Below are 16,708 nucleotides of genomic sequence, written 5' to 3'. Positions count from 1 at the left end.
AGTTAACAGTTCCTCAGCCATGACAAGACCCTTCCTCCGCTCTCAGGGGTGGAGGTGACAAAGTGGAGCATGCTGTACTTGAGCAATTTGTATAGAGGCTCCTTAGTAGTAATTATAAAGGCTGTTCTCAGTTGGTAAGATCAGGTCAGTACCAAAGCAACCCCACGATTAAAGAATCAGGGGTGTTTGAGTTAATGCCATGAATTACCTGCTGCAGGCAGGTTTTATACAGCTCTCTAGCAACTGAGAGTCCAACCGTATACATAGCTGAAACATTAATGGCTGCCCACCATTCCTAGGTAAGGTACCTTTGTCCTAATATGGAGACTGTAACTTTCTTTTGGGGGTGGAAGAACAGGGTGGTTATTTCTTACTTCATAAAATAGGGCTGAACTACTGAGTGGGACCTAAAGGTACTGCAGAGAGAGTAGCCAGTACTTTATCCCTCAGTTGTACACATCAACTAACCAGGAGAAACTTAGGACAAAATGCATAACATATGCAATTTTACAAGTGCCTACATAATTTGGCGCAGCGGTTTAGGTTGTAGCTGTGTTGGTCTAAGGACATAGACAGGCAAGGTTCCTTGGGTGAATTTGATATCTTTTATTTGACCAACCCAAATAGTTGGAGAAAAGTTATTAAGCAAGCTTTTGGGTTCAAAAACCCTTCGTCAGGCTAAGGAAGTTTCAGCAGTTGGTGTGTGCTCTTCCTGGATGGAATGAAAAGTAAACAAGTCAGGGGCTGGGCTGGGGAGTCAGTTGCCAGGCAGATTATAATGTATCAAAAATCCAATGTCTATGTTTAGTCCATGATCTCTAGTATCCAGGAGGTTGACAAAATGGAGCTCATAGGCTCATCTCTGGGAAGTGTTGTGTAAGTTTCCCTTGAGGATCAGGACTGAGAGATTGGAGAGAGAGTGGCCCTCCTGTGAGAAATGTGCCCCACCGGTAATTGGGTATTTCTGTTTTTGATAGATTTCCGGTGTGCGTTCATTCTGGTGCGCAGTTGTTGTTTGGTCTCTCCTACATATTTTCCATCAGGGCATTTGGTGCATTGGATGAGGTATATTACATTGCTGGAGGTGCAGCTGTAAGATCCTGGGATGCTGATGGCTCTGTTGTGGGGTGTAGTAATAGTGGGGGTGGTGGAGATCTGTTGGCAGGTTTTGCATTTAACGCTTGCTTAATAACTTTTCTCCAACTATTTGGGTTGGTCTAATAAAAGATATCAAATTCACCCAAGGAAACTTGTCAACATAACTTGGCAATATTCTTGCTCCAGTGTTCCCTCTAAGAAGTAGCAATCCATGAGTGCGCTGCTTCGGTCCGTGAGCACGCTGCTTCGGTCCCGCCTCCCCTTTCAGCGCAGTCTGCCGGTAAGTGTCCAGGTGGGAGCGGGCAGGGTTCAGCCCTATGTGGAGCACTGTGGACCCCACCCACCACCCTTCTCCATGCTAACTGCTGCCCAGAACAGCACAATGGAGTGCTGTGGGGCAGCCATGGGCTGGACACAATCAGTTGGTAAAATTGATGCTGTGGCTCAGCCATGATCTGAACACAATCGATTAATAGAACTGGAAGGGAGGCACTGGGGCTGGCGCGGGACACTTACCGAAGGAAAAGCTCCTCCTCACGTGGGGCAGGCAGCAGGGATGGGGGCTGGTGCGGGCTCTGTTGGCTCGGGAATTGCTCTGCTTCCCAGCTCTGATGCCATATGCCTCCTCGCTCCCTGAGGCGATGCAGGGGTGTAGAGCAGTTCCCCGAAGCCGGTGGAGCCCAAGCCAGCCCCCGGCTCGCCTCAAGGAGGAGCCGCTGCCCGCCCCGCATGTGGAGTGAGGAGCTTACCTTCAGTAAGTGTTCCACGCCAGCCCTGGTGCCTCCACCGCACTCTGCGCCCAGCTCCTCTCTGGGAAGCCGCAGCCCAGCTCCTCTCCAGGCAGGTGCATGGCATTAAAAAGTTACTTCACAGCAAGATTTTTAATTGTGCATGGCCGTGCACACGTGCAGCTTAGAGGGAGCCTTGCTTGCTACTGGCCCAGAAAAATCACATGCTCAAAACTACAGCCAAAATGTACCTTGTGTCCTACGCACCTTGGTGCTTTTATGTATTTTTTGAAAGGATCCTAAACTCTTTAAATTCAAAGCCAACAAGTATCAAAACCAGGCTCTCTTCACTCTGGATTATACTAGGCATTTCCTCAAAGAAATATCCTTTAAACTTATATTCAATATCCAACATTATGTTCGAGTTAGTAGCAATACAGCAGTTCTTGCTTTTAAGCACTAAACATGTTAATAGTTTAGCTTTGCAGCACCTCTGTAATGTAAGCCAATTATCATCTTGTCCATGAAGGGAAAAGAGCGAGTGAGCATGTGACCAGTAAAAGGGCAATGAAAATTAGAAATCAGAAACTCTTTGCTCAGAATCTTTCACTTAATTCTCTTATTGTTAAATGAAAGCAAGTCGTGAACCAGGTTTAGTAACCTGTAAAACTATGACACAAATGCACTTTTTCCCTTTACTCATGTGGATTGAAATCTCTGCATTTGAATACCTCTTAATAATTATAGCAAATTAACTCAATACAATGGAAATTGATTCAGTGGGCTTGACCCAGCTCTCATTTTGAATGATCCTTAAAGTTATTGGCCTGGCATTCATGGCATGAAGCCAGAATGAGGATTTTGAGGCTTCATTTCCCCTTGTTTTCTGTCTTGTTTAGTCACTTATATCTGAATGAAGAAGTTAAAACACTACCATTTTGATTTGGCAGAGTTAGGTGTGTACTGTGCACAACTGAGTCGTCAATGTGACGAAACAATAAGTAAAGCCAACCGCACTTTCATGCATTAGAAGGTGCATCACAAGCAGGTCTAAGGAGGCGATACTTCCCCTTTATGCAGTATTGGTAAGACCGCACCTGGAGTGCTGCATCCAGTTCTGGCCACTGCACGTCAAGAGGGATGTGGATAACCTTGAGAGGGTCCAGAGGAGAGATACTGGTATGGTTAAGGGCCTGCAGGTAAGATCCTGCAAGGAGAGATTGAGGAACCTGAATCTCTACAGCCTCTGTAAAAGAAGGCTGAGAGGGGATCTTGTGGCCATCTACAAATTTATCAGTGGGGAGGGCAGCAAGGAATATGGGATACTCTGTTTACCAGGGCACCCCTTGGGGTTACTAGGAAAAATGGCCATAAACTGACAGACGGCAGATTTAGATCAGACATTAGGAAAAAATTCTTTATGGTGAGGGTTGCCAAAATCTGGAATGGGCTTCCAAGGGAGGTGGTGCTCTCCCCTACCTTGGAGGTCTTTAAGAGGAAACTAGACAAGCACCTAGCTGGGGTCATCTGACCCCAGTGCTCTTCCCTGCCTAGGGCAGGGGGTCGGACTCAATGATCTACTGAGGTCCCTTCCAACCCCCCAAATCTATGAAATATATTAAACTGCAAGTGACTACACCAGCTGTAATCTGTGGAGGGTGAAGCCCATAACATCCAGTCTTCATTGCACAGTGGACAACTGAGAGTTCAAGAACATCTAGAGAAGGACAAAAGCTGAGCCACGTAGACCTCTCCCCATCAGATAACATATGCAAAGGGAGCATCAGCACTAATTAACACCTTTAATACAGCTTAGTTACCTGTACCTGTTTTTTTTTTTAATTTGACAGCTTTGGATACATAGTTCCTGTAACTCCTTATTTAACCTTACTGAAAAAAATCATTTTCATAAACCAGCTGTCTTGCATTCCTCACAAAAACAGCACACCCAACCTCATAAACATCTGCAGATGCAATTTCTTTTTAGAGCAAGATGTAAAATATATCCAGCAAAAGGGAAAACCTGCCCTTAAAAGATAAATTTGTAGGAAAACATACAACCATTTGCTTACTCAGAACTCATTTTCGTTCCAGCCCCTTTGAATAGAGTCCTTTTTAGTTTGATCATTCGCAGAACCAAATGTAGCCATATTACCCATTGTTCTCCATCAGAGACATCTGGAATTTAAATTGTATGATCTCAACCTCTATTCTAAACATGAAAGTGTTAAGATTGGTGTGAAAAACGGTTTAAATTTTTTTTTTAAGTTCCTTGGACTTAAGTTCCTCAAGTTCTTGAGTGATTAAGGTAGTAATCTTAAATGTTTCTGAGTTTAGGGCTAGGGACAGACATTCAAAAAGCCAGACCCTGAACTGATTCAACCTTTGCAGGTTAGTCTAACCTGCCTAGGCTGAACCAGTTTGTAACAGGACAAACACTTGCTCTGGACTGAGGCAATGCAGGCACATGCCTGCAATTACTCAGGCCAGGCACTGGGGGGCACTAGAGCAGGCCCTCAGCTGCAGGGAAACTGGGAGGAAACGTTGCTAGTCTGGGCTGAATTGGCCAGGGAGGTGTTTAATTCCCCCTCTCTATCCCACTGGCAGGGACCCAATGTTGCCAAAACGGCTAGTTTCGTTCCCCTGGAGGCTTGTTCAATTACCCTCAAGGAAAGAGTCACACATACATACAGGCTGGGTCCATCTAGGTTTATTGTTTGCAAACAGTTCGACCGAGGAGCAGAGAGCTCAAATCAGGGCCGACGATGAGTCCAGCCTGGAATCACATTTTTATAGCTTACATTCAACAGAGTCTTGACGTACTAGAAGTTTATTGGCTGCAGTACCAGTTCCTAATTGTGACGTCTTATCTTGTAGGCTGTACTTAACTAGTTATTGGTTAATGTGACTTATCAGGGTTAGTACGTGCACACTCAAAGGTAGAATTGCAGCATGCTCAGAAGAAAAGAGCAATTTCAACAAAGTTAGTTAAACTTTAGTAACTTCTTATCTTAACGTAACCTTAAGGCACTGGACAGAAATGATTTCAAAATGCAAGGCAAGCAGTAAGAACCACAGCTTGGACATTAGACCTCCTGATCTTTACACAAAAGGGTCATAAGATGGTCATAAGACACTTCTATCATATGGTTGTTGCTCAAGCATTACTGCAAAATTATGGGGGCTAACGTCTTTTTACTACAACTCCCCCCTCAGATGCTTTCTTACTCTAAATTTTTAATAAGTGTCTGCGATAGCCAATTTCTGATAGTGTACAAACATTTCACGGTTAACAACTGATCGAACAGTCTGTCTCAGAAGGGTCATGATGCACGGTAGCCAAAAAAATAGATTAGAGTCCACATTTGTGTAAACGTAACTTCAGATCTCCTACTGGTTCACTTGTCCACTTGTTGGCTTCTTGTTCCCGGGTGTTGTCAGCTTCCGGAGTGACCACACCCTGGGAGTTGGTGTCCTCCGGATGAAAAGGCTTCACTCTTGAATAGTGGGTCCACTTGTCGCTGTTTGATAAGCGGACAGCCGTGTGCGTAGTCAGCAACACCTGATGGGGTCCTTCCCACTTTTCCGCAAGAGGATCCTTTTTCCACTTCTGTACCAGGACCTGGTCACCCGGTTTGAAGTTGTGGGCTGGTGCATCAAGCGGAAGGCTCTGGAAGGATGCAGCAAACCTGTGTAGAGAAGACAAAACAGACTGCAAGGCAATAACGTGTTTCCAAATTTCAGATTTACCAAGTTCTACAGTAACTAGTTCCCTCCATCCTGCTGGCAAGACCCTGGGAGGCATACCAAACATCAATTCAAAAGGTGATAATTTAATTCCCCTACATGGTGTACTACGAATACGAGTTAAAGCCAGTGGGAGTGCCTGTGGCCATTTCAAATGAGCCTCAATACAAATTTTTGTCAACATAGCCTTCAGTGTCCTATTCATGCGTTCCACCTGGCCTGAACTCTGGGGTCTCCATGGCGCATGGAGTTTCCAAGTGATATCTAAAGCTTTGGTCACTTCCTGTACTATTTTCCCCATGAAATGACTGCCTTGATCTGACTCAATAGACTCAGGTAACAGAAATCTGGGTATTATCTCGTGGAGTAGCACCCGTGCTACTGTAGATGCGGTAGCTGTTCTCGTGGGGTACGCTTCCACCCACCCAGTTAACTGGTCAACTAGTACCAACAGGTAATGGTATCGGCCGGATCTAGGAAGTTCAGCAAAATCGATCTGCCAAGCTTGTCCAGGATATTGAGCCCACGGTCTTCCTCCCATGGGAGCTGGTGGTCTGGCAGATTTTGGATTCACCTTCTGGCAAGTCGGACACTGAGAGACCACTCTCTGGGCATCCAAATAAAGTCTGGGGGCTACCATTTGACGAGTCAACAAATCTCCCATTGCTGTGCTTCCCATGTGAGTGGAAGAATGCAATCGGTGGAGTATCTCTCCCAGCAGGGCTCGAGGTATCAACACTTTCCCTCCTGGTACGATCCACCATCCCTGTGAATTTTTACTAGCCTTGAGTTCAGCGGCTAGCTTATCTGACCCTGGACCATATTTTACTTCACAATTTTCTAAATAGGAAGACACTTCATGGGCCGTGCCCTGGAACGCTGCCTCTCCTCCTGTTTGTGCTGCCTCTTTGGCTGCCATGTCAGCCTTTGCATTTCCCCTTTTCTGGCGTTCATCTGCAGCCTTGCCATGGGCTCTTACATGTACCACGGCCACCTCCTTTGGTAGCCGGAGGGCTTCCAATAACATTATTATTTGTGGGCCATTGGCAATCTTTTGTCCAGAGGCTGTGATGAATCCCCGCTCTTTCCACAACAACCCATGGGCATGAACAGTGGCAAAGGCATAACGTGAGTCTGTAAAAATGTTTACCCTTTTATCTTTTCCCAATTCTAGTGCACGAGTTAGGGCCACGAGCTCCGCTGCCTGTGCTGACCATGTCGCAGGGAGCTTTTCTTTCCATACCGTTTCTGTCAATGTCACCACAGCACATCCGGTATATCGCACACCCTGTATCACACTGCTCGAACCATCTACAAAGAATTCCTCCTCCAGGTTCTCAATTGGGTCATCGTTCAAATCAGGGCGAATTAGTACTGTCTGTGTCAATACTTCTAAACAATCATGACCCGGAGGCCCCGGCTCCGGCAGTAGAGTCGCTGGATTTAAGGCAGTGGTGTGCTTGAAGGTAAGACCTGGATTAGATAAAAGAAAGATTTCATATCTCGATTGTCTGGAGGGGTTCAAAAATTTCCCTCCTCCTCCTCCGAGAATCTGGGGAACCCCATGTGGAGTGTGTATCTCCATGTCAGCTCCCATCCCATCCAAAGGCAAACAATTTCTGACTATCTTCATGTAGTGGAATAGAGAAGAAAGCATCTTTTAAATCTAGCACAGAGAATACCTCAGCATCCGCTGGAACCTGGGTTAAGATGGTGTGGGGATTTGGGACTGTATGGTGGTCCACTAAAATCTTTTTGTTTATGGCCCTTAAGTCTTGTACCAGCCTAAAAGAGATTCCATCTGCTTTGGGTACACCCAAGATTGGGGTGTTAAAGGGGGATGATCCCTCTATTAACCACCCATACCTCTTAAATTTTTCAATTAGTGGCTTCAAGCCTATTCGAGTGGCTTTCTTCAGAGGATATTGTTTGACACACACAGGACCTTCTCCTTCCCTCAGGGGAATTTTTACAGGGTGTACATATTTTGCTCGGGCAGGAGTTCCGTCTACCCATACACAGGGATCCACATTTTCTAAAATCTCAATCCCTTTGGGTTCTGATCTTGTCTCAACTGTCCGTAAAGCCATCTGGTAGTTTGAGCCTTGCTTTACCGGTAATTGCACTACGATTTGATCTTCACGGAAGAAGATTTCCGCTTGCAGTTTTGTTAGCAAATCCCGTCCCAATAGTGCTACTGGGCAGGCAGGTGATACTACAAATGCATGCTCCAGCTTATTATTCCCAATCTTCGTGAGGAGGGGTTTATATACAGGCAATCTGATCCGTCTTCCCTCTATCCCTTCTACCGTTACATACTTTCCGCTTCCTTTTAGCTAAAGGGGGTTTCACAGGAATCATTGAAAAGGTGGCCCCAGTATCCACTAGGGCCTCATAATCTCTGCCACCTACCCTAATCTGTACCATGGGATCCTTCCGGGTGTTTGCCCGTAGGGCGGTGGCCTTGAATCCCTGGACCCTTCAGCTAGAATCTTCTCCCGAGGATTCCGCTAGCATCTGGTGGTCCCCTCGTTGGGTTTCCCTCTTTTTATCCCGTAGCTTAGGACAATCTTTTTTCCAATGTCCTTTTTCCCGGCAATATGCACATTCATCCGGCTGCGGCCGACCTCTTCCTTTCTTCTGCCCCCACTCTGGTTGCCCTTTCCATCCTCCATTGCCATTAGTACTCTTGCTTAAGGCAGCTGCTAGCATGGCCATTTGCTTCTGTCCACGCTTCTCCTCCTTCTTTTCTGCTATTTGATCCCGGTTCCCATAGACTTTATACGCAATTTCCACTAGCTCTGAAAGGGGTTTCCCTGGTCCTACTTTAACTTTTTGCAACTTCTTCCTTATATCTGGGGCCGCCTACCCAATAAACAGCATATTCACCATGCGGTGATTTTCTGAAGCCTCAGGGTTTATTTCACTAAATTTCTTAAAGGCATCATACAACCGCTCGAGGAAGGCTGAGGGAGATTCATCCTTTCCTTGGCGGACCTCGCATATCCTGGAGAGGTTTGGTACCCGTGGTACTGCCTTACCCAGAGCTTCTACTATAATCCCCAGATATTGACGATTCAGATCTCTCCCTTCCTCTGAGTTGTTATCCCAATTGGGACTCTCAATAGGACATACAGCACGCAGGTCCCCTCCAGGGGCTACTACCCGCTCCTCAGCTATCTTATCCGCTACTCCCTGTACCATCCACCTTTCTTCAGAGGTCAGGAGGGTATGCAGCATCATTTGAACATCAGCCCAGGTAGGACGGTGGGTTTGCCCTACTGACCGAAACAGATTTTGCATCTTATCGGGGTCTTCTCTAAAAGAAGGATTTTGATTCTTCCAATTAAATCTGACGTGTGAAAGGGTACGTAAACGAAGGTTGTTCCCCCCCCTTCTCCTGGAGTCACTACTTGTCTCATGGGACAATTGTAATTGGTGTAATTGGGGTTCTTGTTACGGGTACTCCGGGGGATTTTATCATGCCAGGATTCCATGAGCTTTAACGCTGATTTGAGCTGAGCCAGCCCCTCTGGGAAGCTGTCCGTTTCCTCATAAGGGGGAGCTGTTGGTGGGAGATTCTCTGGGTCTTTTCCCTTCTTTTCTCCTGAAACCCCGAGGCCAGTTAGGGGTGCTACTGAGGGACTTTCTGACCTCTCCCTGCCCAACAAGTCAGGATCCTCTCGGAATGATGAGGATGATGGTGATGATTCCTGGCTCCTGGAGCTGGGGCTAGAGTCCGTCTGAGATGATGATGGTGACTCCTGACTCCTGGAACTGGGGCTGACAGGTGACTGTGTTCTAACTCTGTGTCCTGGTCCCTGAATCAGATCTCCCTCACTACCAGAATCGGGAAGGACTTGGGCTGTTCTCCCAGTGTCTTTTGCCAATAACATCTTACACATTTTCTTTTTAAACTTCTGAACCCATGGGGGAACAGGATTCATTATAGCACTTATCCAACAATCTATATATGGCCACTGATCCCAGTGGCCGTCCCGGGTTATCACATTTGAAACTGCATTAGCTAATTTTACATTGTAAGAACCAACTTCTGGCCATCCAACCCCGAAAGTGGGCCATTCCTTCTGACAAAATATAATCAAGTCATCCTTTGTCATTTCTATTCCATAGTCTCCCTTAAATTTACCAAAATTCCTCAGCATGCATCCTAATGGGGAAGCAGAATCTTCTTCTCGGGAGCTACCCAAACCCATTGTGTCTACCAATATACAAATGCACTCAGGTCCCTGTCCGCTGGGTCACGAGGTTCCAGCTGAGCCCCCTTGCGTTCGACTCTACCTTGTTGGGCAGAATCGGTGCGGCTAGACTCAGCTATAGTCTCAGACTTGGTCAGCGGCTCATGTTTCTAAAGGGATTCCCTGGATCCAAAATTCAGACCAATATGCTGGATACCAAAACCAACACTTAAATCCTCAGGGCTCCCCAAATTCCCTTAGAGACCATTCAATTGACACAAGGAAAGCGAATACTCACTCTGCTGGACCCCTGGCGCCGTCTCTTCGGACCCACTCAGCCTGGGTGACTCGTTCAAAGGAGTGCCTTTGACCTTTCAGGTGCCCGACTCACGGGCCCGGGGGTCATGACGGACTCCAAGATCAGTCCGGTGGCCACTTCACGACTCCCCTTTGCCGATCTCGTCGTGCCCCGAAGTAGTCCAGAGGGCTCCTGGCTGGCTCGCCAAATTGTTGCCAAAACGGCTAGTTTCGTTCCCCTGGAGGCTTGTTCAATTACCCTCAAGGAAAGAGTCACACATACATACAGGCTGGGTCCATCTAGGTTTATTGTTTGCAAACAGTTCGACCGAGGAGCAGAGAGCTCAAATCAGGGCCGACGATGAGTCCGGCCTGGAATCACATTTTTATAGCTTACATTCAACAGAGTCTTGACGTACTAGAAGTTTATTGGCTGCAGTACCAGTTCCTAATTGTGACGTCTTATCTTGTAGGCTGTACTTAACTAGTTATTGGTTAATGTGACTTATCAGGGTTAGTACGTGCGCACTCAAAGGTAGAATTGCAGCATGCTCAGAAGAAAAGAGCAATTTCAACAAAGTTAGTTAAACTTTAGTAACTTCTTATCTTAACGTAACCTTAAGGCACTGGACAGAAATGATTTCAAAATGCAAGGCAAGCAGTAAGAACCACAGCTTGGACATTAGACCTCCTGATCTTTACACAAAAGGGTCATAAGATGGTCATAAGACACTTCTATCATACGGTTGTTGCTCAAGCATTACTGCAAAATTATGGGGGCTAACGTCTTTTTACTACACCAAGACGGGTCTGTCAGGTGCTCCCTCCTCGCTGCTGCAGCAGCCGGCACCATGGCCCCTGCAGCAGAGGGGGGCAGGGAGGAGAGTTAATCTTCCCTCTACTGAGCTGGGTCTGCCCACCCTCGCTGCTGTGCTCCATTCCCCCTCCCAGGGGCCCTGTGCCCCTGCCCTGCTGCTGCAGTGGGGGGAGCAGGGCCCTTGATGGGGACAGCAGCCCCTGTCATAATGTGGGGGAGTGAGCCCCTTCCTGGCAGGGGCACTGCACTGCGAGGTCAGTAGAGCTGTGGCAGCACCAGGGTCCAAAATGGGCGAGAGTCCTGCAAGCCCCCTGCAGTGCTGCCACACTCCCCAGCAGCTCTGCCAGCCTCACAGAGTGGCCCCTGCCAGGAAGGGGCTCGCGCACTGGGAAGCAGTGATGGGCTGCTGCCTGTCACTGTCACTCACTCGCCGCTTCAGCTGCTGGGCAGGGGTGGGTTCCAACCCCTATCTCTTGGTCTGTGCTTGGGGCAAGCCCCCTCTGGGCAGAAGGAGGCTTATTCAGCCACTGGCCCTGACCACAGGCCCAGCGGCAGCTGCGGCTGGGCCAGGCAGACCCCGATTTGAAGCCAGCAGTCAGTGTCCAAATAAGCCTCTTCCTGCCCAGAGGGGGCTTGCCCCAAGCACAGAGAGGCCACCAGCATTGCAGTGGGGTCTGCCCAGCCTGGCCACCATTCTATGTTCAGGCCAGCCCCATCCCGGCAGGAGGAGGCTTATTTGGATGCTGGCCCAGAGCACAGAGCAGCAGCTGCAGCTAGACTGGGCAGACCCTGCTTCAATACTGGTGGCTGCTCCATGCTTAAGGCAATCCTCCTCCGGGCAGGAAGAGGTTTATTTAGCCGCTGGCTGCTGGCACTGCATTGGGGTCTGCCCGGCACGGCCACAGCTGCCACTTGGCCTGTGCTCGGAGCCAGTGGCTGAATAGGCCTCTTCCACCCCCACCCAGCAGCTGGAGCAGTGAGTGAGTGACCATGATCGGACAGCAGGCCATCACCATTTCCCAGAGCGCAAGCCCCTTCCCAGTGGGGGATAAAAGAGCTGCTGGGGAGCGCGGCAATGCTGCGGGGGCCTTGCAGGGCTCTGGCTGACTCTGGACCCCAGTGCTGCTGCATCTCTGATGGCCCCGCAGTGCAGCGCCCCTGCCGGAAAGGGGCTTGTTCCCCCACATTATGATAAGGGCTGCTGCCCCCAACAAGGGGCCTACCCCTTCCCGCTGCAGCAGCAGGGCGGGGGCATGGCTAGGCAGGGCCCCTGGGAGAGGGAAGGGAGTGCAGCAGTGAGAGTGGGCAGACCAAGGTTGGTAGAGGGAAGACTAACTCTCTTCCCTGCTCCCCTCTACCTCAGGGGCTATGGTGCCCACTGCTGCAGCAGCGAGGGGGAAGCGCCTGGCAGATCTGTCAGGTCTCTGCCAGTGGGATAGAGGGGGAATTAAACCCCTCCCTGGCCAGACCCCTTCCTGTCCCTGTTCTGGCTGTGGAGCAAAGGGGAGGAGCTAGCCTGGCTGGGCAGGAGCAGAGAGCTCATCCCAGAGAGCATGCCGGGATGCTGGGGGTCTCTGACTTATCTTTAACCAGAAAGGGAACTGGGACAGACATTGCATAAACTGGTTTGAGCCAAATCAGTTAAATCTGATACTACATTCAACCAGGTTGATCTCAAACCAGTTTCAGTCATTTTGAAACTGGTTTATGTGCACTGAACATCTGTTCTGTTACAGGTTTAAACCAGTTTCTGATCACTTAAACCGGTTCATGTGTAATGTCTGTCCCTAGCCTTGGTGTTAACAGTTTCAATTAGCCTTACTCGAGTGCCCTTGTAGTTCAGGAGAAAATGCAACTATCTTGCTTGAAGAAAGGGGACTGGTAGAAGGAAATGGGATGCTCTACCCTTAGTAACCAAGTTAAGCACCAAAAATATATGGTGTGTGTCAGAGAAGCCAGTGTTGTGTCCTTTCATAAAGAGACAGCTCAGAAATTGACCTTCAAAGCTCGCCAGCTATCAGGGTGTGGAATTATTTACGCTGTGTGCATCACCTGCATAACCAAATATATGTAATTATGCTGCTCTGTATGATTACTGGTTCCATACCACACCCCATTATTGGGATTTTCACGTCTGTAACATGGCATGAGATCTTGTTCATTTCTGTAGTACCTCGCACAAAGGGGTGAATGAAATAGCGCAGGCAGACCCCTGATGAAGGCTCCTAGGCATTACTCCAGCATAGACAAAGTACTCTGAACTAGTGCTATGCTATTCAATGTGATCTGGCTTTGAATCAGCTGGGAAAAGAGTGGGTCTTTTAAAAAAAAAACATAGACAGTAACAAGTCAGGTTTTTCCTCTTCTTGTTTATCTTTTTCAGGTTGTTTTTGTAGCCATTTTGCTCCACAGTCACTTGGAATGCAGAGAGCCTCTCCTCATCCCAATCCTGTCCCTGTACATGGGAGCACTTGTCCGATGTACCACCCTCTGCCTGGGTTACTACAGGAATATACATGATATTATTCCCGACAGAAGTGGACCTGAAATGGGGGTATGTCTGAGTGCCTGTTTCTACATGTAGAACAATCACATTGGCTTAGTATGTATGAGGACCTGACCTTCTCTGTTCCCTAGAAAGCATGTAATGCTTGACACACACCAAGGTGCATGATACTAACTTCTACAGATACAGTGCATGTCATGCTACCCTCCACACTGGTATACTGTCTAGTCATACTTACCAGTACTTCTGTACTGAAAACATCCCTTCTAATCTTATATTATTATGCAAGAGAATCGCTGCAGCAATACTACAAGGATGGCTTTGGAAACTGATGTTCTGAGAGGACTGTTCAAGGACTGTTTCTCTTTATCTTGCTTTAATTCATAAATTTCCCCCACTACGAATCAATATCTTTATAATTGGTTGCCAGGACAAATTATGCAAATATCTCATTGATTAATTATTCAGGTTTAATAGGGCTATTAAGAATGCACAGCTGCCTTCAGCTCTATTGCTAACATGGAGATTGTAGTTTTATGCAGCATTCCTTTCTCAGGCTCTTACTGCTGAGAACTTTGGAATGTGGTGAGCTGACTGCTGGGTGGGAAAATGCTTCAGAGCTGTGCTTTTGGATCTGTTCTGTTTGGTTCAAAAGGGACTTTGTTTCTCTTATGCTGCAGGGAGAGGCTACAATAAGGAAGATGCTGAGTTTCTGGTGGCCTTTGGCATTAATTTTGGCAACTCAGCGAATCAGCAGGCCTATCGTCAACCTTTTTGTCTCCCGAGACCTGGGTGGCAGCTCTGCAGCCACAGAGGTATGACAATCCCTGATGAATGTGACACCACTCTATACAAGAGTCCTTTACAGTGGTACTGCATTTCACCAAAATAATTCATCATTACTTATATTTGTTAAAGAAAGTAGTGTGCCCAGTCCCACTTCTACATACGGTATCTGCCACTGTGTTTAGCCTCTCATCCATAAGAGCAAGGAAAGCAGCTTTAAGCTTATGCCTACAGTGCTAACTTCCAACAGCAGTGTTTAATCTTAACACTTCTTCCTTCCTAATCTTCCTTGGTTAGCTCTCCAGTACCAGACTCGTGAAAGTTGATCAGAATTTCCCATTGGATCTCTTGGTTCAAAGATCCCAAGTACAGAGATGGACATTAGGACCTCCAAAGTCTTTAGGATTGAAGTTTGGGACATCATTCTCCTCAGTTTTGCCTCATAGCTGTGTAAAGCAACATGAATTATTACCATGATGATACATTAACATTTTGCACAGCTGTGAGTGCCCAAACACAAGGGGATAAGGCAGGAGAGAATATGACATCGGGCTGGGGAGTAAGTGCTCAGGTTGTTTCCCCTGAGGAAAAGCAAATTCCTCTTCAACTCTTTGCCAATCCCAATAGTTGTACAAGCACTTTCTAAACTCGGTGAGGTGAGGGTCCCATCCCAAATGTGTCCTGCTTGAACAGTTTAGGAGCAAGTGCAGTCTATGTGCCTCTGTTAACTTCTCACTTTTTTAAGTGTTCATGGATCAGTAGGACAGATCATATAGAGGCATCTGTTTTTTGTAATTAATAGCACTGACCTCTGCACTTCCTCCAGTGTAAGTCAGTGGAATTCAACCACTGATTTCAGGAAGAGGAAGATTGGCCTCTTAGGTGAATAGGAGAAAATCCCAGGAAACTAAAAAAGAAAGGCACACTTGAAAAATGAGGTGTATATAGTTTATATATAACACTTCGCTCAGCAATATTAATTTGGCCCTGTTGCACGTGAATAAATTCCACTGGCTGCATGTATGTACGTGGTTGGAGGAATGGAATGTAACATGATAATATGGTAAGATGTTCAGGTTAGGGACCTATGGGTCCCTGCATTTTTACTGTTCCTGGTACATGGAAAAAATGTGCCAACATGAGTTTTCTGACACTATTTTTGCCTTCTACACTTACGTTAGCTATAACACATTGCCATTTCACAAGTGCATCTTTTTGCATTTCTTTACTATGACCATAACTGCAAATGTAAATGTAAAACTGGTAGATGGTTGGGCCTTTTCCTTTAAGCACCATTGTCACACTTCAGTTCTGATTCTAGTTTAAGAAAGTATTGATTCTGAAAGGGGAATGGCTTGTAACAGCCTTGTATATGACAGGTTTTCAAATTTCCCTTAATTTTGCTGCCAGCCCCTTTCAGTATTTGAATGGAAAGGACAGGCTGTGTGAAAGGCCATAGTGTGTGAGCACATTTATGAGTCTGGTAGGCCACAGGCTGTTATTGATTCCTGTTTGTTCTTACTGGGAATGTCAACTTGGGTGGCTGGATGGGCATGTTTTCCCACCAAATACTTATGCTCACATCTCATGTGTTTTAGAAAGTATGAGAGTCATTGCTTGTACATTAGGACCCCACCAATCTAGGGGAGAAGAGCCAGGAATATTACTAAAGACTGAAGTTCTCTATTACTATCTCCCCTGGGGGGAATGTTATACCTATAAGAAGTGATGAACAATGTTTTAAAAGGCAAGAAAAATAGCTTATGACAGCTCTGCATTATTGCTGGGCTCTAGTAAAATTGAAATACTTCCATAATTCTGTTCAGTTGAATCAGTTTTCATGTAAAAAGAAATTCTACTGAAGGTAAAATAAAGAATGAAAAAAACCCGGATTCCATGCAAGTGAAACAATGGTAACTAAAAATGCCACTTCTGTTTAGACTAAACAATTAGAGAAGAAAAACATTTCCCCCCAGTTTTCCAGTTTGTGTCAGGCATTTGACAGTACCTTTTAGAAGAAATAACACTGACTAGTTTTGCGCTCCACTTCCTCCATTTGTGTCGGTCTTTAATCCAGCAAGGAAGGAGGAACAGTTTTATTTTATAATAGGCAAATGTAACTGGATAACTGGAAAAAGTAACCCAGGAGGGCTAAACAGCAGTCAGGGGGTTTGAAGACATTTTAAAGTTCTTTTCTTCTGAAGTTGATGATATTTCTAGTGAGAGGTGTGCTTTCAAGGTGATTTCTGTGATAGTGACAGGGAGCAGGTCCCATATTTCTTGTGTATCCAGGGGGTGTTTCATTAGTCCAGGTAACAAAGGATTAACCCCTCAGCCCTGTGCTTAATCTTTTCACAAACCAAAATATAAAGAGAGCAGTACTTTAGACCAAAACCCCCAATGTTTCTCTTCCATTGGGGATCTTGATGCTACATTCTGTTGAATCATAGCTCGGTGACAACAGAAAAGATGAGAAAAGGAGAAGCCAATAAAGAAGCTCCCTAAACTATCTTTCCCAGCTATAACAGGA

At 46.6% G+C, this 16,708-nt stretch overlaps 1 protein-coding gene across 2 annotated transcripts in view; it reads left to right on the top strand.

Annotated features, from left to right (window-relative positions):
- Positions 1–16,708, top strand: part of ANKH (ANKH inorganic pyrophosphate transport regulator) — a 175,386-nt gene that overhangs the window by 111,173 nt on the left and 47,505 nt on the right. For both annotated transcript variants that reach the window (XM_006266310.4, XM_019483916.2), the window contains 2 exons: positions 13,270–13,440; positions 14,073–14,207. In XM_006266310.4, coding sequence (XP_006266372.1) covers positions 13,270–13,440; positions 14,073–14,207 — 306 coding nt within the window. The remainder of the gene's footprint in view (positions 1–13,269; positions 13,441–14,072; positions 14,208–16,708) is intronic.

This window comes from Alligator mississippiensis, chromosome 5, assembly GCF_030867095.1.
Source record: "Alligator mississippiensis isolate rAllMis1 chromosome 5, rAllMis1, whole genome shotgun sequence".
In the NCBI taxonomy this organism is placed as follows: Eukaryota; Metazoa; Chordata; order Crocodylia; family Alligatoridae; genus Alligator; species Alligator mississippiensis.
Note: the sequence above shows the minus strand (reverse complement) of the source record. Positions and strands in the feature narration are given on the sequence as shown.